General features: G+C 42.7%; 1 protein-coding gene across 1 annotated transcript; it reads left to right on the forward strand.

Moving 5' to 3' along the window:
• Nucleotides 1-13,093: 13,093 nt before the first annotated feature.
• LOC308098854 (uncharacterized protein) lies at nt 13,094-16,645 on the forward strand. Its single transcript, XM_080447317.1, has 5 exons — nt 13,094-14,203; nt 14,315-14,411; nt 14,617-15,232; nt 15,407-15,566; nt 15,710-16,645. Exons 1-5 carry the CDS (start codon nt 13,987-13,989, stop codon nt 15,862-15,864), a joined length of 1,245 nt encoding a protein of 414 aa, XP_080303443.1. The 5' UTR covers nt 13,094-13,986; the 3' UTR covers nt 15,865-16,645.
• The last annotated feature ends 8,869 nt before the right edge of the window (nt 16,646-25,514 follow it).

Raw genomic sequence — 25,514 nt, forward strand, 5'->3', positions numbered from 1 at the left:
TGTCAATCTCTACAACTGCACAATCAAATAAATGTATTGAATATCCCATTCAAGTATTTTTCTCTCAGAAACCATAAGAGCTACAGTTACAAGACTTGGAGGGGAGGTTAATAGTTTAGTGAGAAATTATTTAAAAAATAATGACACCAGTCAGCTTCATGGTGGCGCTATAACAGCCCACTTTACCTTTTGGCCTATAACTCTTGAACCGTAGGTCGTAGAATAAAAAATCCCCTGGATTCCTTGGGTCATGACGCAACTCCCCATATAGGCCACGCCCATTTGCGTCTGGATCGATTTTCCGCCATTTTGAATTTTCTTCAAAACACACTTTTAGCTCCTCCCACAATTGTTTTCCAAATTTCACAAAAATCGGTACACATGATCTCTGGACCCATGCGATAAACATAACCAAATTTGATAGTCCTTACCATTCGTCCGTAATTGGCTTCCAAAGTTAGTGGGAGGGGCCTGTTTTACAAAAAATGCCATAAATCATGAACGAAACGTCCGGTCAATTCCAAATTTGAATCACATGTCAAAGATGGTTTACTCAACGAATCCCCAAAAGCATTTCCACTTTGATCAATAAGGGGCGCCACAAATGCAAAAAAAATTACTGTTTGATGCAAAAACATGATTTTTGGGGGGATCAATCCTCTCAAAATGAAATTGTGATCTCAGGAGTGAGGTGACTATACAATTGTGCCGTTACATTTGTGGGAGGGGCCTATTTATTTAGTGGGAGGGGCCTATAGACCAATTATTTGTTTACTAACATTGAGACTGGACGCACAGGTGATTGTTTCACGCAATCAATTCCCAACCTGTTTTCAGCGCTGGTTTCAGCACACCCCAACCCCCCAGTGGCGTAACGCAGAATCGCGGGGCCTCCCCGCGGGAGTTTCATGTGAGGCCCACGTGCGTGCACAACCCCGCGCGCGTGCGGGTCTAATTTGGGTCTAATTCGGTCTAATTCGGGTCTAATTCGGTCCTATTTGACCAATATAAATCAACTTTTTTCTTTTTTTTTGCTGTACAAATATTTTTATCAGCGCAGGCGGGGCCCCCCCCTGCTGGTGGCCCCCCCCGCACCGCAGCACTTGCGACCCCTCCGTTACGCCACTGCAACCCCCTCTTGTGTGTTGGCTGGTGAGGCGCGTCCTAGCGAGACCTGATAGAATAGGTTTCATTGCGCGCATACTGGTTGCACGCTTACTAGCCTGAGGCTACGAGCTCAATCCATGGTCTTGAAGGGCGGACCCAAACACAGCCGCCTGGATTTGTGCGTGGCTTCCTATTGCTTCACCAATCTATGTCCCCGCCTCCCCTCCCCTCCCCCCTCGGCCTGTGCACGGAGCACGCTGACGTCACCAAATTTAGAGCGACGCCCCTCTGCACTCTGATTGGTTAGGAGATAACAAGGTCCAAGACCATCATTCCTACATCGCTCCCCCAGGCTTTTTTTCTTTTGTAACAAAAAAAAAAGCCTGGGTTTCCGAGGCTACACGCTTACTGGTTCTGATCAGTGTGACGTCGTCTGTTAACACTCGCATGACTGAAGTTTCATTCTCCTCCACCAAGCCTGAAAAAAGATCATTTTGATCCCCAAATCAGGCTATCCTATTGGCCACTGTCTCCCCTCTCTGCTCCAGACTAGTTCACACTTTCTCCCCCAAACAGTGGGGGGTTCCATTGTCTTCTAAAAAGCTGAGAGTTGAAAATGGGTTGCCACATTTTGAGAGAGAAATAAGCAGGCAGGTCTATGAAAGTGTTACTGCATGCGTTGTGCACACTCACACACACCCCCTTTTAAAGTTGCAGCCGCGCACGCACACACACACAGAGTCACACCACCGTCAAATGAATGGCAGGAGGATTCAGATTTCAGAGCGAAACTTTACAAAATAAAACGGTAAAATGCTTTGCAGGGGCTCGGGAGAAAGAGAAGAGGTGATATGGACACATTTTCGCTACATCGATGTGGAGAACAAAACACAACGCTTGATTTTATCCTAAGGCAAGCAATGTGGGAAAAACACAACAACTTGAAGAGACACAAGCGTTCACCACAAAGAGATCGAGTTATAAGTTAACAAAAGGTTTGGTGGTGGTTGTTTACAACGTAACATTAAACGTGGTGTTGCGTGTCGGCTTAATGTTCCAACAAAAACACTAATCCGACCCCAAAGTGCCCAAACTAATGCTGACGAACTTACATTAGCTTCTTAGCATGTAGCGATAAACTTGCACCTGGTGTTTGCACTTTCTCCATTTACAGCCCCGTACATCTACACAAACGTTCAGATTTCAAATATAAAGTGCTTACCTCATGGCCAGGGATGTTACAATTATATTCGGGTAACCCATAAGTACCCATATTTTCCGTATTGTCCAATAAAAAACATTTAAATCCGATCGGTGGCCATTTTCTCCGTATTTTCTCCATGCTTTCAACTACGTGACCCTATCGGTTGGGAGGTGTAATTGCACTCTGATACACTATAACTCTATGAGAAAATGACCGCCAATCGGATTAAAATGCTTTTTATTGAACAATACAGAAGTTACGGTTACTTATACCCACCCGAAGTCAATTGTAACATCCGTGGCCACGGAATAAAAACTTTATATTTGAAATCCGAACGTTTATGTAGATGTACGGGCTGTAAATGGAGAAAGTGCAAAAAACAGGTTGAAGTTTCGTCATGACTGTCATAATATGACCGTCATGTGATGCTGCTTTAAATTTAGTAGCAGCAAGCAAACTATAGTAACTTGTAAACAACCCAGTGACAAACCTATATTATTATTATTCATAATAATAATATTCACATTATTGTCTGAGCGTAAAGCTCTCATTCTATCAGCTGTCCACGTCGCTGACAAACGCGTCTCCTCTCCTCCTCCCTCAGTGCAACAAGTGAACACAATGCTATGTTCCACAAATGTGCTCAATCCTGCGCAAAATATCTGATCTTCAAGCATAAAACAGTTGCTGCGTGACAAGCTGTATGCTTGTAGATCCTATCTTTTTCCACCGCTTTGCAGTGAAAGGGAAAGTGGAAAATGGGTCGCCAAATTTTGCGAGAGAAATAAGCAGGTCTATGAAAATGTTACTGCATACTGCATGCCGAGGCTAATTTGCAACACCAGTCCCTGGTTAGACCTTTCTATATAAATATATACCTAATACAAATGCAAGAAGCTCTAATCTAAACAAGTATGAAAAGATATTTATATCTGCAAAGTAACTAGTAACTAAAGTTTTCAAATAATTGTAGTGAAGTAAAAGTACAAGATTTGCCTCTGAGCTGTAGTGGAGTAGAAAAGTATTACCATTATAATGTAATTATATATATAATTATAATATTAATAATAATAGAAAGACGTGAAAAACAAGCCCAAAGTCGCTTATAATAAGCAGACATGGCAACATAGACTCGCATAGACTCGCTTCGCAGCTCGTCTACGGGCCGCTCTGCGGGGGGTCTAGAGGTGTCAACTGCTCTTGCCTGGGGGAGAGAGGGGGAGAGCGGTCAATTTAGCCGAAATATAACGGTTGGGATGGTATATATGGTATATATTTCATATTTATAATACGTTTCAGAAGAAAAAAAAAACGGAGATGATTTGAAACAAATATTTAGGAAAAGTCATGAAAGGGGAACTTTCTCAGAGCTTCATGAGAGAAGATAATCCACTTTAAATTCTCAAAATCGGTCATATTGATAGCTTAGTCATGCAAGTGTTAAGTGATAAATGTTAGTCTAGTTAATATGTGGGTTTACCTGGTCTGACTGCTTTGAGGTTGATAATGGGTGTGTGGTACACTATTGATTTGATATGTAAATATCTCTAGGCCTGTGGTGTGAAAAAGTATAATGTAGGTGATGTAGACATGAGTAACATTTCATGAGCACAACTTGATGAAAAGATTAAACGGGGTTAAGGACAGAAATCACATTTGATTCTACATTCAACAGAAAATGGTCAGGGCTGGAAATAACATATTTTTTTGGGGCAGATGCAGCATATATACAAGCACAAATGGTGGCACATGGCACAAGAAGCTGATAGAAGTCAACGATGAGTGGAGGCTGCGTCCATTCTACCATAAGCGCATGGCCAGTGAGGTCTCTGCCGATGCCCTTGGAGACCAGTGGAAGGTTAGAAAACTTTGAAAGGAATATCCGTCATGCCACTGTATGCTACATTTCTGCTCAGACCGAATTCTTTGGGTAACGCGTTTGGGTGTTACCCAAACACACCGGGCCGTCGAAACGTGACGTCTCTGTGTCGTGACTCCATTAGACCTGACTCTATGGTTAACACATTTAAAAATAACAAACGTGAATTAAAAATAAACGAAAAAAGTTAATAAAATGTTAGTGGTGTAAAATGGCACCAAAAAATATTCTGAAGCCTGCTGCAGGGCAACAGAAAATAGCAAACCTATTTTCTAAATATATACTATACTAAATAGTATACATACTACATATTATATACTTTGCACTGTTCTACACTTGCACTATTAAAGTTGTCGGATTTGGAATTTCTTTCAGATACATGTTCTACATGAATATAACCATAATAACCATATAAGATGAAACACGAGTTAAACGCTGGGAATTTTTGTGGGACTCATAAAATGTCCCTGGGACCCATCTAAAAGACCACCCTTGGGTCCCAGGCCTTACACCACTGTGTGATGGTTAATGCAACCAAATGTAAAACATCCAAATCAATTAGTAGTCTGCATTAAAGCCCTGTTTCCCAAACAATGTGTCATGTTTGGGTCGAAAAAAACATCATTTTTTTCCTCCTTTTTTTTCCTACATTTAAAAAACTAAAAAAGTGAGCTTGTAGATCTGCTATTTTTCACTAATTTGTGACCCAGGCAAACGTCTAAGTTCTCTTTTGGGTCTTGAGCTAAAAAGTTTGGGAACCACTGGGTTAACCTATTCATTCCAGGAACGCATACCGTGTCATTTTAGATTTCTTTGGCTATTCAAAAATAGCAGATTTACAAGCTCGGCGCGGCAACGAGTGCCGTGCTCTGAGCTTGTAGATCTGCTATTTTTGAGGAAAGAAATCGTGAAAATGTGTGCAAATCTTTGAATATATATGTACACTTTTAACTCAAATCTTTGCTTCTGAGGGTCCCTGGAACTAAATGTTTTGAGATGGGGGTCTGTGGCTAAATACATATAGCATTACCCAATTCTTAACGGACAGTGCATACAGGACTCAAACACCAATGGAAAATGACTAGTTCCCCCACATGGAGAGGATTCAGTTGGCTTACTCATGTCTCTACCATAAGACCTGATTTTATTTGAATTCAGTTATTTTAATAACATTTCCTTCAGCTATTTTTCTTTGGTTGACTATATTGAATGGAGTGTATGTTGAATCTGTCCCATTAATGGACTTTTTGTTCACCGGTTTTGAAGTGACCAAGTGCATGGGATACAAGTATGCATAGTAGTCAATAAATGACCAAGTAGAGAGCAAGTTTTCTCTCCTTATATGTTTGTATTTGTATGTCCAGTTTGCTCCCCTTATATGTTTGTATTTGTATGTCCGGTTTGTTTGTTTCCTTGTCTTGTCTTTCCTTTTTGGATGGCAAGCGCAAGCGGCCAGTAATGAACAGCTATGAGGCATCTGACCAAAAGGGGGAGTTAACCTCCGAAGCTATTTAAAGAGAGGCGGGGCGTCGGTGAAAAAGGGGCGGGGTTGGTAAGTCTGGTTGGTCTGTTGGAAAAAGGGGGCGGGTTTGCTAAAAAAGGGTCTGAAAACGCGTCATCATTAAATGTCCGTCCACCAATTGGTTGCTTCAACTTGGATTCATGCAGGGAGACGCCCCCTCTTTGCTCCGAAAAATTTTGAACAGCCGCCATAGTTGTCACAGGGACTGTGGAGAAGTAGACAGACTATGGAGGCATCAGAATGTTTTATTAAATTATAGAATGCACCAAAACTTGTCGACTTGAATCTATTTAAGCCACAATAAAGTCCCGATTTTATTTTTGATATGTTTTGGACATATTTAGCATAGTTTCAGGTGATTTTCTGTGATCATGTGTTCATTTAAGAGCATTGAAATGTCACCTTAAAATTAATTTTCATCAATTACAGAATGTACCTAAAACATTTAAGTGTCCAATAAATATAAAGGTAATTTAGATAAAGGTCCGACTTTATTTTTGATATTTTTTTGGGGTTTATTTAGCATAGTTTTAGATGATATTCTGTGCACATTTTCTTCGTTTAAAGGGTAAGACCACTTTGGTAGAGGTTTGGGTTGTGTAGTTACCTTGCCATGATGTAACTCCAAAGGTGGGCAAGAAATAAAAAATAATTGCTCCATTGATTAGAAATTGATAATTCAAAATATGCTCCTCATTGACTTACATTGTACGGTAAAACTGCTCTCAAAGTCACTCTTTTAGCACAAAAACGAATGCAAACAAAGTTGATTCAGACAATATAGAACATCACCAAACCCAGTACTGTTTGTTTTTTGAATAAAAATGTCAACTTCCTGTTGATTTTGCCATTTTTAATAAGTAGAAAACCCGGACTGGATCGGCGGATCCGGATCCAGATCTTCAAATAGTAAAATCAACAGGAAGTTGACATTTTTATTAAAAAAACAAACAGTACTGGGTTTGGTGATGCTCTATATTGTCTGAATCAGCTATGTTTGGGTTCATTTATGTGCTAAAAGAGTGACTTTGAGAGCTGTTTTACCGTACAATGTAAGTCAATGAGGAGCATATTTTGAATTATCAATTTCTAATCAATGGAGCAATTATTTTTTATTTCTTGCCCGCCTTTGGAGTTACATCATGGCAAGGTAACTACACAACCCAAACCTCTACTAAAGTGGTCTTACCCTTTAAGCACCACTGAGCACTCCATGCCGTCCCAGCCAGCACGCCCACGTGGGACCCATATGGGCCCAATGCGGGCTACTTGGGTACCAAGTGGGCATGGGCTTGAACTGGGCAAATTATGAGGGTCCCACGTGGGCTGCATGTGGGCTAACTGGGCGTGGGTTGGAAGCGGGCAAGCCCAAGTGGTTCCCGCGTGGGCTGCATGTGGGCTAACTGGGCGTGGGTTGGAAGCGGGCAAGCCCAAGTGGTTCCCGCGTGGGCTGCATGTGGGCTAACTGGGCGTGGGTTGGAAGCGGGCAAGCCCACGTGGTTCCCGCGTGGGCTGCATGTGGGCTAACTGGGCGTGGGTTGGAAGCGGGCAAGCCCACGTGGTTCCCGCGTGGGCTGCATGTGGGCTAACTGGGCGTGGGTTGGAAGCGGGCAAGCCCACGTGGTTCCCGCGTGGGCTGCATGTGGGCTAACCGGCATGGGTTGGAAGCGGGCAAGCCCACGTGGTTCCCGCGTGGGCTGCATGTGGGCTAACCGGCATGGGTTGGAAGCGGGCAAGCCCACGTGGTTCCCGCGTGGGCTGCATGTGGGCTAACTGGGCGTGGGTTGGAAGCGGGCAAGCCCACGTGGTTCCCGCGTGGGCTGCATGTGGGCTAACTGGGCGTGGGTTGGAAGCGGGCAAGCCCACGTGGTTCCCGCGTGGGCTGCATGTGGGCTAACCGGCATGGGTTGGAAGCGGGCAAGCCCACGTGGTTCCCGCGTGGGCTGCATGTGGGCTAACCGGCATGGGTTGGAAGCGGGCAAGCCCACGTGGTTCCTGCGTGGGCTGCATGTGGGCTAACTGGGCGTGGGTTGGAAGCGGGCAAGCCCACGTGGTTCCTGCGTGGGCTGCATGTGGGCTAACCGGCATGGGTTGGAAGCGGGCAAGCCCACGTGGTTCCCGCGTGGGCTGCATGTGGGCTAACCGGCATGGGTTGGAAGCGGGCAAGCCCACGTGGTTCCCGCGTGGGCTGCATGTGGGCTAACCGGCATGGGTTGGAAGCGGGCAAGCCCACGTGGTTCCCGCGTGGGCTGCATGTGGGCTAACTGGGCGTGGGTTGGAAGCGGGCAAGCCCACGTGGTTCCCGTGTGGGCTGCATGTGGGCTAACCGGCATGGGTTGGAAGCATCAAAAGCATCAAAATATACTTAGGTTGTGTGTGTGTGTGTGTGTGTGTGTGTGTGTGTGTGTGTGTGTGTACACACACACACACACACACACTCTGTTTGTTTTTTTCAGTCAGAGCTGATCATAAAAATAGCAAAAATACAATCTACAAGCTCAATGTTTCGTTTTCAGAAAGATTCAAACTGTATGATTTTTCAGTTATAGTTACTTCACTCGTTTCATTTAACTATTTTAACTCTGATACATGTTTATTTTGGCTTGGCAGTGGGGATAAGCTTCCTTGACCCCCGAAGTCAAGTTCTTGACCAACAGGTTTTCGTGCAACGACTACAGCATACAGATGCAAAATAGCTTCTCTAGAATAGGCCTACATGTGAAGCCAGAGAGGGTAACGATGTCCCGTTTTCAGTCATTGTTATTCAAACAGTTAGTATAGGCAGGCGATGTTGTTGAGCAGCTAACAGCCTGCGATCTACAGATGACCACATCTCTAAAAAAGATTTTAAAAAAATGACTTGCAGTAAAAGTAGCAATACCACAATAGAAAAATACTCTGTTACAAGTAATAGGCCTAGCTGTGTTCAAAATGTTACTTGAGTAAAAGTTATTGGCATCAAAATATACTTAGAGTACCAAAAGTAAATGTAGCCTACTAAATATTTAAGTATACTATTTAGTCCTGGTCAAATCCATGCAAACTCTGTGTCAAAAAGCCAATCTACAAGATCACATAATGTATTGCATTGCACAACTGTTATGTTCTTGTAGAGCTGTTGCCATTTGTGCCAAAAGTCCACCCCATAGGATTCATGTAATTATTAGTGTGGTTATATACATTTTAGGAAGGAAGCAGCAGGCCATATCATCTGCCTGTGAGCCATAATTGGCCCGCCCTGGGCCAGACTTTGGACACTCTGCTAAAATGTGCCGCTGGGCTATCATACTGTATAATAATACTGCTGCTTTGTATTGATAATCTAAATCTGTAACTACATAATACAGTGTGTGTGTGTGTGTGTGTGTGTGTGTGTGTGTGTGTACACACACACACACACACACACACACACACACACACACTCTGTTTTTATTATTTTTGACACAATTGCTTTGGCAATGTAAACTTTTCTCATGCCAATAAAGCTCCTTTGAATTGAATTGGTTAGTTTAGTTTACTACTTTTTTTTATTACAATATGGATCAGTCAGAGCTGATCATAAAAATACAATCTACAAGCTCAATGTTTCGTTTTCAGAAAGATTCAAACTGTATGATTTTTCAGTTTTAGTTACTTCACTCGTTTTATTTTAACTCTGATACATGTTTATTTTGGCTTGGCAGTGGGAATTCCTTGACCCCCGAAGTCAAGTTCTTGACCAACAGGTTTTCGTGCAACGACTACAGCATACAGATGCAAAATAGCTTCTCTAGAATAGGCCTACATGTGAAGCCAGAGAGGGTAACGATGTCCCGTTTTCAGTCATTGTTATTCAAACACAGTACTTGAGTCAGGTATAGGCAGGCAATGTTGTTGAGCAGCTAACTCAACTCAGCTAAAATTTACTTGCAGTAAAGGTAGCAATACCACAATATAAAAATACTCTGTTACAAGTAGGACTACATGTGTTGAAAATGTTACTTGAGTAAAAGTAATTGGCATCAAAATATACTGAAAGTACTAAAATATTTGAAAATAGCAGATCTGCAAGCTCACAACGCGTCGCCATGCCATATGCGTTGTGAGCTTGTAGATCATCTATTTTCAAATAGCATAGGGCTAAAGTGGTGAATGTATGTTTTATAATACAATAATTATATCTGCAAAGTAAGTAGCTAAAGTTTTCAAATAATTGTAGTGGAGTAAAAGTATTGAAAATTGGAAAAGTAAAAATACCTCAAAATTGAGTACTTGAGTAAATGTACTTTAGTTACTTTACACCACTGATAATAATAATAGTAAACATCATAATTGACTTACTGCTGCTTTGTATTTATAATCTAAATCCTGAAAGTAACTACAATTTATATTTAGTATTTGCCTCTGTGGTGTGTGTGTGTGTGAGAGAGAGAGAGAGAGAGATAGAGGCGGGGGGAGGGAACTGGCCAATCCGTTTTATCATGACAATAGTCCATGAACCGACCAATTGCGTGAGCCTAATCTTCTTTGTTGTCTTAAGTTTAAATATCCAGGGCGGTTAACACACAGTCACACACACACACACAGACACACATCCTGCTGTGCTTTGCTCCATCAACAGAACACGGACTCTCTTCTTACTTTCTTCATTTATTGACCATTGGAAACACATTTAAGGTAAGAAACTTTTGACATTGTATTTGTCATGTGTAGGTCTAGCCCTGGTCCAGGGCGTTAGTGAGTTCTCTCTAACGCTCTGCCAGGCGCTCAGCTCATAGAGAAGGAATTCCACTACCCAGGCTTTTAGTAAAAAATAAAACAAACCACTTCGCTATACTCACTGAAACAAAGGCTGTTTTGTGTTGTTGAAAGTCTGTTCTCGGAGGTGGGAAGCCTCTCAGCACCCCACCTTCTCTGTAAATACACTTTTTGGCCAGAAAAGAAAGATATTTCACCGGAAGGAGAAAATGTTTTGGTTGCTCCACTGCGCCCTCTACATTTTTTCTATTGACACGATTTTTCTTTCCGGTGAAATATTTTTCTTTTCTGGACAAAAAGGTGTATTATATAGAGAAGGTGGGGTGCTGAGAGGCTTCCCACCCTGGAGAATAGACTTTCAGCAACACAAAACAGCCTTTGTTTTGGTGAGTAGTGAAGTGGTTTTGTTTATTTTTTTACTACAGTTGGAGACCTCGCAGGGCCGTGCAATTCCTTGTCTATGAGCAGAGCCGAGCGCCTGGCAGAGTGGCAGGGCGTTAGAGAGAACTCACTGACCAGAGCTATTGCTTTTTTTTGTATAGTCTGCGAAATGTGTTAGCTTGCAACAATTTAACTCACACTCAGTGTGTAAGCTTAACAACAATGCCGATCCATTCTCTACACTATGTGACTATTTACATTGTTGTTTTGTAGGCTCTTGGATGTATTATTTTTTTGATAGTCTGTTGTTGTAGAGGGCTGTTTAAAGGGCTAATGCATCAGAGCTAGCTAGTGGTTGGTGTGCTCTGCCATGATCAGACTGTGTCAGGTCCCCAGCAAAGTTTGTTAATATAGCATAAAAATAATTTAGCTTTTAGCTTTTATACAAGCTCACAACCCATTTAGCTAATTTTCCCCACATTTTGTGGTGCCACAGATAGGATTTTTTTCTCCCATAGATATTTTTTAGAATATCTATATAAATTATATTAAGCCTGGAACCAAGCCATCCAGGCTCCTGGTGAATCATGACCATAATGCATTTGATTCTGTGAAAAAAAAGAGGAAAAACAATATTGAATTATATCATATAATATATTAAATAAATACCTGTTTTTTGCGGGTTTCAATTTCTTTCTTTTGACACAGAATCAAATGTTTTATGGTCACGATTCACCAGGAGCCTTGGTTCCAGGTTTAAAATAATATATATAAATATTTTCAAAAAGCTCTATGGGAAAAATGTATGTGTTTTCTATCTGTAGCACCACACAATCGTTTTTAGAATAGTGACGTAGAAACATTTCTAAGCGTCATCATTTTTGTGTTACAGATTGTGTGGAAACATGGAACGGTTTGGTTGCTATCGGACCAAACGTAGGCGCATTAAAGCCAGAGTTGCAGAGCGCATGCGTTTTTGGCGAGACTTACACTCCAGCCAGAACAACAGCATGTCTTCAAATCAGAACTTAGATTCTTTTGAAACAGACAGTCAGATTGTTGGGAATCCTAATGAGTCTCAGGCAGTGTACAGTGAAAGTGGCCAAGAATCAGATTCTGAGATTGTTGTGAATCGTAATGACGAGTTGGCATCTCAGGCAGTGTACAGTGAAAGTGGCCAAGAATCAGATTTAGAGATTGTTGTGAATCCTAATGACGAGTTGGAATCTCAGGCACTGTATAGTGAAAGTGGCCAAGAATCAGATTCTGAGATTGTGTACTATGACTTTGGTGAAGAAATAGATTGTCAGGCTGAATCAGACTGTGTTGCTGAAGGATCGGATCCCTGTACTCAGGGTTCGATTAGATCGAATTTGGCTGACTGGGCGGCAGGTAGCAATATTTCTCATAGTGACTTGTCCAAACTATTACATGTTTTAGTGCAGGGTGGCCTGGATGTACCCAAAGATCCTAGAACCCTTCTGTCAACCATGAGGACCTGTGAGGTCAAAGAAATTGCAGGTGGTAGCTACTACCATTTTGGTGTGTCAAATGCAATTATTTCAGTGCTGTCACATGAATCAGATCCTTTAGTTGACACTCTAACTCTCCGTGTTAACATTGATGGCACACCTCCCTTTAAAAGCGCTAGAATGGATGTGTGGCCTATTTTGGCCAAGATCAAAGAATTTCCAGGATCTAATGTTATTGTCCTTGGTCTGTATGCAGGCCGTACAAAGCCTAATAATGCTGGGGAATATCTGAAGGATTTGATTCAAGACCTGAAGGTAGTAACTCGAGAGGGTTTTGATTACAATGGGAAACATTATAATGTTGCTCTTCCAGATGCCTTCATCTGTGATGCACCTGCCCGCGCCTTCTTGAAATGTATCAAGGGTCATACTGGTTACGGTGCCTGTGAGCGCTGTGTAGAGCATGGGATTTACCTAGATGGTAAGGTTGTGTTTCCTGATTTGACAGCACCACTTCGAACAGATTCAACGTTTGAACGTAGGATGGATGATGAACATCATCACGGTGTCTCACCCCTACAAGAGCTTGGCATAGGGATGGTTTCAAGCTTTGCACTTGATTACATGCATTTAGTTTGCTTAGGAGTTGTTAAGAGACTCATAGGTCTGTGGATGAAGGGACCTCTGAAGTGTCGTCTTTCTTCAAATGCCATCACCAGTATCTCTAACCACTTGCAATCAATCAGAGAATGTATCCCGAGTAATTTTTCCCGAAAGCCACGGTCACTTTTGGAATTCAGAATGTGGAAGGCCACTGAATTTCGACAGTTTTTATTGTACACAGGCCCTGTGGTTCTAAAGGGACGCTTACCTACACGATTGTACAAAAACTTTATGGTTCTGTCCATAGCAATGAGAATCCTACTCAGTCCAGCATTGTGTTCTGCATACTGTGACTATGCAGACAAGCTATTGAAATGTTATGTGGCCAACTTTGCAAAGATATATGGACCAGAGCAGATAGTGTATAACACCCATTCGCTTATACATCTGGCTGATGATGCAAGAAAGTTTGGTGCCTTGGACAATGTTTCATGCTTCCCTTTTGAAAATTATCTGGGGACACTGAAGCGGCTAGTAAGAAGGCCACAAGGCATTGTGCCACAACTTGTGCGGCGTTTAGGTGAGAGGAACAGGCTTGATAATGGACAGGAAAGGGGGGATAAGCCTCAGCAACCACACGTATCTGGTCCAACTCTCCCAGATCGTCCTGCACGTATGCAGTACAAGCAGTACAGGCATAAGGGAAATATTATTTCCATCTCTCAAGGCAACAACTGTTTTAATGTTGAGGGAAGAGTTGCTGTAGTGAAGAATATTGTACAGTTGTTCTCAGGAGCTATGTACGCTGTGTGTCAGTTTTATGACAGAGAAGGGTGCTTTTGCAGTTACCCTCTTGATTCATCTTGTGTGGGGATCAAAACAGTGACACAACTGTCTGATCGGCTTCATGGTGTGCCGGTGACTGACTTAACCGAAAAACTCATACTACTACCTTTCCAAGAGGGGAGTGTGGCTTTTCCTCAGTTGCATAACCAGTAACTGACCACAACAAAAAAAGGGGGGAAAAGGGGGGGGGGAGAAGAAAAAATAGACCTGACTGACAACATGTGCACTTTGCAGTATGCCCCACTTCTACGTTGTGGAGTTCACCGCTGAGCGAACTGCAGATGGGGTGACAATCGACATCATACCAGCCTGCTGGTTAATTGACGAGGCCAAGGAGGAGTGTTGGTGGCCGCGAAAGAATGCATCTAAAAAGGTGCCAAAGGCGATGCAGGAGGATGTAAAGACGGATGGGACATGGCAGAGATGCCCTGTCCATATAATGAGAAGTGCAGGTATGAAAATCATAGTTTCTGGGGAAGGGGATAAGTCTGAAAACATGAACAATTTGCATTACTTTAACTTAGAAAAATTGCTTAAAGTTGTTTCCTCATTTTGTCTTTTAGGCACATATCAAGAAGCCCGAAAGAAGCTGTCAGATGCAGAGAGAGAAGCTGATAGGACGACGACAGAAAGTGACACGCCAAGAAAGCGAAAACGACAGTACGTATATCTCTAACAATATATTGAATTGGCTATTTAGTCCTCACTAATGCTCATGATATGGCACCATTTCTGTCTACACACTATGTCACTAGTAGACACAAATTGAACCATCTTATGAGTATTAGTAATTACAAGTTTGAAAATGGCTGATGTGCTCCCTTTTATGTTTCATGTGCTAAAATGTATGCTTTTATCTGAATAGGCCATCACACAAAGTCGCGAATCAATCAAGTGAAGACGAATCTGACTCTTGTGGTGAGGATGACTTGCCACCAAACCCCCCCCATGGACTTACGCCTAGTGTCCACCAGAGAGCTGTCCCCTCAAGTGTATCCCAGAAAGACAGGCACCACCGTGGACTTCAGAGTCCAATCAGTGTGAGGGAGTCCCCGAGCTTGAGGCGCTCCAGTGAAAGCCAGAGTCCACGCAGTGCAAGTGAGTCCCGAGTGAGGCGCTCCAGTGGAAGCCAGAGTCCAAGCAGTGCAAGTGAGTCCCAAGTGAGGCGCTCCAGTGGAAGCCAGAGTCCAAGCAGTGCAAGTGAGTCCCGAGTGAGGCGCTCCAGTGGAAGCCAGGGTCCGACCTGTCCCAATTGCGTTGGACCAACAGTTTATCGAAACCTGATCGAGTTTATGGAGAAACAGGCCGAAGACATACGAGTGATGAAGTCGATGTTGAACCTGCTGCTGAAGCAACAGGCTCTGCCTCTGGCTGTGTCGTTGCTGGAACCACCCGCAGGAGCAGACTTCCCACTGAAAACGAATGAAGACGTCGATTCCATGAACGAGAAGCTTAGTGACCCTGCGTTCATGTCTGGAGTTGTAAGTTTGAATCTTTTATTCACTTGAAAATTTGCTTGTATTGTACATGTGAGTTGGGGGAAATATGTAAGTGTGTTTAAAGATAGAATGACTGCTTGGAATTTATATCTTGCTGTTCACTAACAGCTTTTCCTTCCTGTGATTTTTTTTTTCCTTCCCCCCCCATTCACTCAGGTTGCCATGGTTGCCGATATCGGAGGTACTTCAATGGATGATGCTACCAGAAGAATGATGCAGTACCTCCTCTCGCATGATCTGGCAGTCCAGTTCAACCTTTGTGGACGTCACAACAAGAGGAAGTTCAGAGAAATGCGCCTTTATGATGTCATATATGGTAAGTTTGAGTATTGAATTGCTCAGTCTAACTTTAAATCTTTTAATTTGGCAACACATTTGATGTATACCAGTAGATGGTATGCCACAGCAATACCATAATACTATAATTTCTAACAGTTGGCCTCTTGTCATTTCTATTAGGGGGACTAAAGAAAAATGCCCTCACACAAGAAACCAACCACAAGGATGCAGAAAAGGCTCTCTCCAAGTGGTTCAGTGGAGCTCGCGATAGAGGTGGAAAAAGAGTTAGACCCCAGACACAGCTTCCACAACTGGATGATGCACCACCCCAGTAGGCAAAGTCTCTGTCTCTCTTTCTCTCCCCTCGGCAGCACAATGCTGCCCTGTGGTTGGTTCTGTCACTGGGGATTAAAACCGAAAGGCTCAAGAGACACCCACACGCACAGAGGGCCCAGATTCATCTGCAACATGAAACTGGATCTCAGAATCCCTCAGCCCTGTACATGGACAATGGAAGATTTTGATGCGCACTATTTTTTTATACAATTTTTATTGCACTGCTTGGACTCAGAATCCCTCAGCCCTGTTACATGGACAATGGAAGATTTTGATGCGCACAATTTTTTTTAATACCATTTTTATTGCACTGCTTGGACTCAGAATCCCTCTGCCCTGTTACATGGACAATGGAAGATTTTGATTGTTATTCTTATATTTTGTTCTGATATTAGTCTCTGTGGAGGATTGTGAGAATATTTTTTTGCATTTTAAGTGTACAATTTTTTATGTATATACTGTATGTACACCTGCACATTTGATGTGTGTGCCTTCTCTTCCTGCACATTTACACTGCTGCTTTTTTCCCCTTATTTTTCCCTAAATTAGAGCCAATTATTTTTTAACCCTTTTCTCCCCAATTTAGTTGTTATGCCAATTGATTCCTCCCCACACACATTTGTGTGTTGTCACTGCTGTTGTATCTTACTGACTCACCTGCCAGTGAGGAGCCCCCACCAGGAGGACTCAGAGCCTTCGTGGAGCATTGTGGGAATATTTTTTTTGCATTTTAAGCGTACAATTTGTATGTATATACTGTATGTACACCTGCACATTTGATGTGTGCCTTCTTTTCCTGCACCTTTACACTGCTGCTATCTTTATTCCCATTTTCATTGTCATTGTATTTTCATTATCTTTAAATTTTGTTTTTAATAAATTTGTCAAAATATATGTTGTCTATTTTCATCCTGGTAAAACTGAAGACGTGTAAAATCTTATACCCAATTTTTACTTTAGGTGTGCTTACAATAATTAACACGGTTCATGTTTGCTGCTTAATCTATTTCATTTATATTTAAATCTTATTAGGACCCACGTTGGAAATCAAAGGAACCATTGTCCCATATAGACTTGCCTAGTTGTTGCCCACGTGGGGCCCAGGTAGAACCCACCTATAGCCCACATGGGGCCCATGTGGGGCCCAGGTAGAACCCACCTAAAGCCCACATGGGGCCCAGGTAATACCCACCTAAAGCCCACATGGGGCCCACGTGGGGCCCAGGTAGAACCCACCTAAAAGCCCACATGGGGCCCATGTGGGGCCCAGGTAGTACCCACGTAAGGCCCACATGGGCATCCCAGATGGGACCCAAGTGGATCCCACTGACATGCCGACATGGGGCCCATATGGTTTAGCCCACCTTGAAACCATATGGGACCCACCTAGGGCCCAGGTAGAACCCACCTAAAGCCCACATGGGGCCCAGGTAGTACCCACCTAAAGCCCACATGGGGCCCATGTGGGGCCCAGGTAGAACCCACCTAAAGCCCACATGGGGCCCATGTGGGGCCCAGGTAGTACCCACCTAAAGCCCACATGGGGCCCATGTGGGGCCCAGGTAGAACCCACCTAAAGCCCACATGGGGCCCATGTGGGGCCCAGGTAGTACCCACCTAAAGCCCACATGGGGCCCATGTGGGGCCCAGGTAGAACCCACCTAAAAGCCCACATGGGGCCCATGTGGGGCCCAGGTAGTACCCACGTATGGCCCACATGGGCATCCCAGATGGGACCCCAGTGGATCCCGCTGACATGCCGACATGGGGCCCATGTGGTTTAGCCCACCTTGAACCCATATGGGACCCACGTGGGCGTGCTGGCTGGGGTCTCACTCTCTCTCTCTCTCTCTCTCTCTCTCTCTGTACAGCGTAGCCTAACAGTCAGTGTTGGGACGTAACGCGTTACTGTAACGCCGTAATTTTTATCAGTAACTAGTACTCTAACGCATTCTTTTTTTAATTCAGTAACTCAGTTACCGTTACTACATGGTGCGTTACTCCGTTATTTTTAATATAGTATTTATATATACAGCGAGGCGAACAGTGACTGAGAATTGTACTTAAGTAGAGTACTTGAGTAAATGTACTTATTGACTTTACACCAGTCTGTGTTGCGGAGACCCGCTGTGATGGCTTTGCAAGCTCTCTCTCTCTCTCTCTCGCTCGCTCGCTCGCTCGCTCTTTCTTTCTCTCTCTCTTAACAGCGTGTGTGTGTTTCTGGGACTAGTAGTAGGAATACCACGATAACGCAATGGTGATTATGAACCACGTACCCAAACCCGTTAAAGGCTGCTTTTCCCAAGCTGAAATCTGCACTTAAACTGCAAGGCTGCAACCAGGAAAGTTACATGACTCACTCGCCCAGCTTGTGTCAATAATAGGCTACTAATCACCGTAATCATAAAAAAAATCAGAATCACAGCGCTGCCTGTTTCGGATTCCGCACGTTAACGTATATTAATTAATTTGTTCGTCTATTTATTAACTGCGTCTGCTACTGCAGTCCCTGCGGTACATGAAAAGTCCTGTTACAGTCAAGGATCACCTTCAACCTGGTGTTTGCACTTTCTCCATTTACGGTCCGTACATCTCTATAAACGTTCAGATTTCAAATATAAAGTGCTTATCCCATGGCCACGGATGTTACAATTATGCACGGGACTCTCAAAAGTAACCGTATATTCTGTATTGTTCAATGAAAAGCATTTTAATCCGATCAGTGGCCATTTTTTCATAATGTATTGGAGTGCAATACACCTACCAACCGATAGGGTCACTCAGTTGAAAGCATATGGAGAAAATGGCCACCGATCAGATTAAAATGCTTTTTATTGAACAATACGGATGATACAGGTACTTTTGAGAGCCCGTATATACATGTAACCTCCGTTGCCATGGGATAAGCACTTTATATTTGAAATATTAACGTTTATGTAGATGTACGGGCCATAAATGGAGAAAGTGCAAACACCAGGTTGAAGTTCATCCATGACGGTCGTGACAGTCGACCGCCGTGTATCCATGGCTATTACTCCCTCTAACATTTCCCATGTTTTTAGTTTATTGAAATAATGTCATGCATATTTGTCCAGTGCATAGCCTACTGCAGGCCTTGTTGACTAGATTTAGAAGAGATTTTTAAGCTCTTGCTCCTGAAATGATCGATTATTTTTAAGGGGAAACGCCATCATTTAACATGCAAGTCAATGGGTGAGAAGCAGAGATTGCCAGGCGCAAATGGTAGTGTAGGTAATTAATGTATTTGTGCAAGATGACCCTGCTACTGTATATAAAATGTGTATATTACTCGTTCATCATGGTTCATGTTCAAATAGCTCAATCCAAAATATAATGCTGTAGGCCTAAGTGTTAGGCTGTATTTACGCACCTGCTTAATTGTAATTAATGCTTAAACATAATTATGACCGGTATTTTTTATCAGATGTCTGATAAGTTTGATTCATTCCGGACATTGGGACCAGCAGGTTACAATCCTATAGAGCGACCCCTGGTATAGACCACATTGCTTAGCAGAGTTCAGTGATGCAAATGCATGTCAAGTTGATCAACAGATTGTATTATTCTCCAATGCAATAACAGTACTGAAATGAAGGGCAATAATGGGAGCCCTTTTTTTTATTTTTTATAAAGTAACTTAAAAGTTACTTTTCACAGTAACGCATTACTTTTTGGTGTAAGTAACTAGTAAAGTAACTGAGTTACTTTTAAATGAAGTAACTAGTAATGGTAACTAGTTACAACGGTGTCTAACCGAGTTATACTTCTCCAGTACAACGGTGTCTAACCGAGTTATACTTCTCCAGTACAACGGTGTCTAACCGAGAGTTATACTTCTCCAGTACAACGGTGTCTAACCGAGAGTTATACTTCTCCAGTACAACGGTGTCTAAGCGAGAGTTATACTTCTCCAGTACAACGGTGTCTAACCGAGAGTCCATGCAGATCACAGTTGACAAATATTATATATTATCGGAGCTATTATTAATGTTATCGGTTTTATCGAACCGATAATTATCGGGCCGATAGGCCTACTTATCGTGCACTAATAATTTTATCGCGAATTATTTTTATATTTTTCTCTGCTGTTGGTGACAACTCTATTGCGTCCCATGGACGCCACGACGGTGTCATGAATGCGTCCTTTCACAATATTGTGTGTCAGCGACGCACGACGCAGGCCTATGAGCATCTCTGCTCAGTGCGGCTGCAGAGTTCATGTGCAACATCTTGCATGCGTGGCTGTGGCTTTACAGTTTTCCTTCGCCGTGTCTGTAGGTCACCCCCAGGGACCCCCAAGGGTCTCCAGGGACCCCTAAGGGGGGGGGGGAACCGCGGACCTCCTTTTTCTTTTTTTTTTCTTTTTTCCATCCCATGATTTTGTACCCCCAAACGCTATTTTCTTTTTGGGGGTGGGGGGCCTGTGCCATCCACCATGACATCTATGTCATTCTTTCTTGTTCATGTATGTTTGTTCCTGTTTTGGAAAATGCAAAAAAAAGGAAATAAGAAAATGCAGCTGGACAATCAACACTGGGATAGGCTGGGGGACTAAGATGACACAAGTGGAAACACTGGCAAATCAAAGGACTGGCGAGACAAGACAGGTACAGAGACAGCAACAGAGGAAACCAGGAGACACTAGATACTACAAAATAAAAGGTGCACAAGTGTTAAGTAAAACTCCAACTGCAACCAAGAAACAAGGAATACAAAATACTTCAAAATGAAAGGAACACAACAGAAAAGTTAAAGACTAACTAAAACTAGGAACACAACAGGAATTCAAATCAAATCAAAGTTTATTTATATAGCACATTTCACATGACAGAATCAAACAAAGTGCTGTACAGGTAAAACACACAACAAAGAGCAAATAATGCAATGTACTGTAAACAGACGTAGCATACAAAAATTAAGTGCAAATAAAAACAAAACAAACAATATAGCTGCAAGCAGCAATAAGCGGTTTCGAGGGATAAGGCAGAGACAGGAAGAGGCAGGCAGACTCTCTCCTCTCCCTCTCTCTCTCTCTCCCCCTCTCTCCCTCTCTCCTTCTCTCCCCCTCTCTCCCTCTCTCCCTCTCCCCCCTCTCTCTCTCTCCCCCTCTCTCCCTCTCCCCCTCTGTCTCTCTCTCCCTCTCCCCCTCTGTCTCTCTCTCCCTCTCCCCTCTCTCCCTCTCTCCCTCTCTCCCTCTCCCCAGACAGACAGACAGGCAGACAGTGAGAGAGAGAGAGAGAGAGAGAGGCAGACAGGCAGACAGACAGGAAGAGAGTGACAGAGTGAGAGAGAGGCACACAGACAGACAGGGAAAAGTACTTAGGGTACCACTACTAGCAGCTTGCTAAATAACAAAAGAATGCTGCTATACTCAACTACCAGAGGTCAGGAGCTCAGTTCACTTCAGATGTTGGTTACACACTGAAGAGAATACTCTCAACCTGCCTACTTATCCCTTGAGCTGTGCTGGCTAAACCACACACTTCACAAGGCAATCAAGTGGCCTATACAGGGTGAAACTACTTGTACTACTACAAAGTGCCAATAGCCTACTGCTTGAAGCACACAAACAATACAACTATAAACTACAGACTACCACACAAGCTAATAATATAATACTAATAGAAAAGCACTTAGGGTACCACTACTAGCAGCTTGCTAAATAACAAAAGAATGCTGCTATACTCAACTACCAGAGGTCAGGAGCTCAGTTCACTTCAGATGTTGGTTACACACTGAAGAGAATACTCTCAACCTGCCTACTTATCCCTTGAGCTGTGCTGGCTAAACCACACACTTCACAAGGCAATCAAGTGGCCTATACAGGGTGAAACTACTTGTACTACTACAAAGTGCCAATAGCCTACTGCTTGAAGCACACAAACAATACAACTATAAACTACAGACTACCACACAAGCTAATAATATAATACTAATAGAAAAGCACTTAGGGTACCACTACTAGCAGCTTGCTAAATAACAAAAGAATGCTGCTATACTCAACTACCAGAGGTCAGGAGCTCAGTTCACTTCAGATGTTGGTTACACACTGAAGAGAATACTCTCAACCTGCCTACTTATCCCTTGAGCTGTGCTGGCTAAACCACACACTTCACAAGGCAATCAAGTGGCCTATACAGGGTGAAACTACTTGTACTACTACAAAGTGCCAATAGCCTACTGCTTGAAGCACACAAACAATACAACTATAAACTACAGACTACCACACAAGCTAATAATATAATACTAATAGAAAAGCACTTAGGGTACCACTACTAGCAGCTTGCTAAATAACAAAAGAATGCTGCTATACTCAACTACCAGAGGTCAGGAGCTCAGTTCACTTCAGATGTTGGTTACACACTGAAGAGAATACTCTCAACCTGCCTACTTATCCCTTGAGCTGTGCTGGCTAAACCACACACTTCACAAGGCAATCAAGTGGCCTATACAGGGTGAAACTACTTGTACTACTACAAAGTGCCAATAGCCTACTGCTTGAAGCACACAAACAATACAACTATAAACTACAGACTACCACACAAGCTAATAATATAATACTAATAGAAAAGCACTTAGGGTATCACTACTAGCAGCTTGCTAAATAACAAAAGAATGCTGCTATACTCAACTACCAGAGGTCAGGAGCTCAGTTCACTTCAGATGTTGGTTACACACTGAAGAGAATACTCTCAACCTGCCTACTTATCCCTTGAGCTGTGCTGGCTAAACCACACACTTCACAAGGCAATCAAGTGGCCTATACAGAGTGAAACTACTTGTACTACTACAAAGTGCCAATAGCCTACTGCTTGAAGCACACAAACAATACAACTATAAACTACAGACTACCACACAAGCTAATAATATAATACTAATAGAAAAGCACTTAGGGTACCACTACTAGCAGCTTGCTAAATAACAAAAGAATGCTGCTATACTCAACTACCAGAGGTCAGGAGCTCAGTTCACTTCAGATGTTGGTTACACACTGAAGAGAATACTCTCAACCTGCCTACTTATCCCTTGAGCTGTGCTGGCTAAACCACACACTTCACAAGGCAATCAAGTGGCCTATACAGGGTGAAACTACTTGTACTACTACAAAGTGCCAATAGCCTACTGCTTGAAGCACACAAACAATAAAACTATAAACTACAGACTACCACACAAGCTAATAATATAATACTAATAGAAAAGCACTTAGGGTACCACTACTAGCAGCTTGCTAAATAACAAAAGAATGCTGCTATACTCAACTACCAGAGGTCAGGAGCTCAGTTCACTTCAGATGTTGGTTACACACTGAAGAGAATACTCTCAACCTGCCTACTTATCCCTTGAGCTGTGCTGGCTAAACCACACACTTCACAAGGCAATCAAGTGGCCTATACAGAGTGAAACTACTTGTACTACTACAAAGTGCCAATAGCCTACTGCTTGAAGCACACAAACAATACAACTATAAACTACAGACTACCACACAAGCTAATAATATAATACTAATAGAAAAGCACTTAGGGTACCACTACTAGCAGCTTGCTAAATAACAAAAGAATGCTGCTATACTCAACTACCAGAGGTCAGGAGCTCAGTTCACTTCAGATGTTGGTTACACACTGAAGAGAATACTCTCAACCTGCCTACTTATCCCTTGAGCTGTGCTGGCTAAACCACACACTTCACAAGGCAATCAAGTGGCCTATACAGGGTGAAACTACTTGTACTACTACAAAGTGCCAATAGCCTACTGCTTGAAGCACACAAACAATAAAACTATAAACTACAGACTACCACACAAGCTAATAATATAATACTAATAGAAAAGCACTTAGGGTACCACTACTAGCAGCTTGCTAAATAACAAAAGAATGCTGCTATACTCAACTACCAGAGGTCAGGAGCTCAGTTCACTTCAGATGTTGGTTACACACTGAAGAGAATACTCTCAACCTGCCTACTTATCCCTTGAGCTGTGCTGGCTAAACCACACACTTCACAAGGCAATCAAGTGGCCTATACAGGGTGAAACTACTTGTACTACTACAAAGTGCCAATAGCCTACTGCTTGAAGCACACAAACAATAAAACTATAAACTACAGACTACCACACAAGCTAATAATATAATACTAATAGAAAAGCACTTAGGGTACCACTACTAGCAGCTTGCTAAATAACAAAAGAATGCTGCTATACTCAACTACCAGAGGTCAGGAGCTCAGTTCACTTCAGATGTTGGTTACACACTGAAGAGAATACTCTCAACCTGCCTACTTATCCCTTGAGCTGTGCTGGCTAAACCACACACTTCACAAGGCAATCAAGTGGCCTATACAGGGTGAAACTACTTGTACTACTACAAAGTGCCAATAGCCTACTGCTTGAAGCACACAAACAATACAACTATAAACTACAGACTACCACACAAGCTAATAATATAATACTAATAGAAAAGCACTTAGGGTACCACTACTAGCAGCTTGCTAAATAACAAAAGAATGCTGCTATACTCAACTACCAGAGGTCAGGAGCTCAGTTCACTTCAGATGTTGGTTACACACTGAAGAGAATACTCTCAACCTGCCTACTTATCCCTTGAGCTGTGCTGGCTAAACCACACACTTCACAAGGCAATCAAGTGGCCTATACAGGGTGAAACTACTTGTACTACTACAAAGTGCCAATAGCCTACTGCTTGAAGCACACAAACAATACAACTATAAACTACAGACTACCACACAAGCTAATAATATAATACTAATAGAAAAGCACTTAGGGTACCACTACTAGCAGCTTGCTAAATAACAAAAGAATGCTGCTATACTCAACTACCAGAGGTCAGGAGCTCAGTTCACTTCAGATGTTGGTTACACACTGAAGAGAATACTCTCAACCTGCCTACTTATCCCTTGAGCTGTGCTGGCTAAACCACACACTTCACAAGGCAATCAAGTGGCCTATACAGGGTGAAACTACTTGTACTACTACAAAGTGCCAATAGCCTACTGCTTGAAGCACACAAACAATACAACTATAAACTACAGACTACCACACAAGCTAATAATATAATACTAATAGAAAAGCACTTAGGGTACCACTACTAGCAGCTTGCTAAATAACAAAAGAATGCTGCTATACTCAACTACCAGAGGTCAGGAGCTCAGTTCACTTCAGATGTTGGTTACACACTGAAGAGAATACTCTCAACCTGCCTACTTATCCCTTGAGCTGTGCTGGCTAAACCACACACTTCACAAGGCAATCAAGTGGCCTATACAGGGTGAAACTACTTGTACTACTACAAAGTGCCAATAGCCTACTGCTTGAAGCACACAAACAATACAACTATAAACTACAGACTACCACACAAGCTAATAATATAATACTAATAGAAAAGCACTTAGGGTACCACTACTAGCAGCTTGCTAAATAACAAAAGAATGCTGCTATACTCAACTACCAGAGGTCAGGAGCTCAGTTCACTTCAGATGTTGGTTACACACTGAAGAGAATACTCTCAACCTGCCTACTTATCCCTTGAGCTGTGCTGGCTAAACCACACACTTCACAAGGCAATCAAGTGGCCTATACAGGGTGAAACTACTTGTACTACTACAAAGTGCCAAT

Source organism: Gymnoscopelus braueri (genome assembly GCF_963280865.1).
Source record: "Gymnoscopelus braueri genome assembly, chromosome: 13".
Classification (NCBI taxonomy): Eukaryota; Metazoa; Chordata; class Actinopteri; order Myctophiformes; family Myctophidae; genus Gymnoscopelus; species Gymnoscopelus braueri.

Bases quoted from the DNA above. Each gene is read 5' to 3' on its own strand.
- LOC308098854 (XM_080447317.1), top strand. From the start codon at position 13,987: ATGCCCCACTTCTACGTTGTGGAGTTCACCGCTGAGCGAACTGCAGAT. The intron at 14,204-14,314 runs GTATGAAAATCA...TTTGTCTTTTAG, and splicing joins CCATATAATGAGAAGTGCAG to GCACATATCAAGAAGCCCGA. The intron at 15,567-15,709 runs GTAAGTTTGAGT...CATTTCTATTAG, and splicing joins CCTTTATGATGTCATATATG to GGGGACTAAAGAAAAATGCC.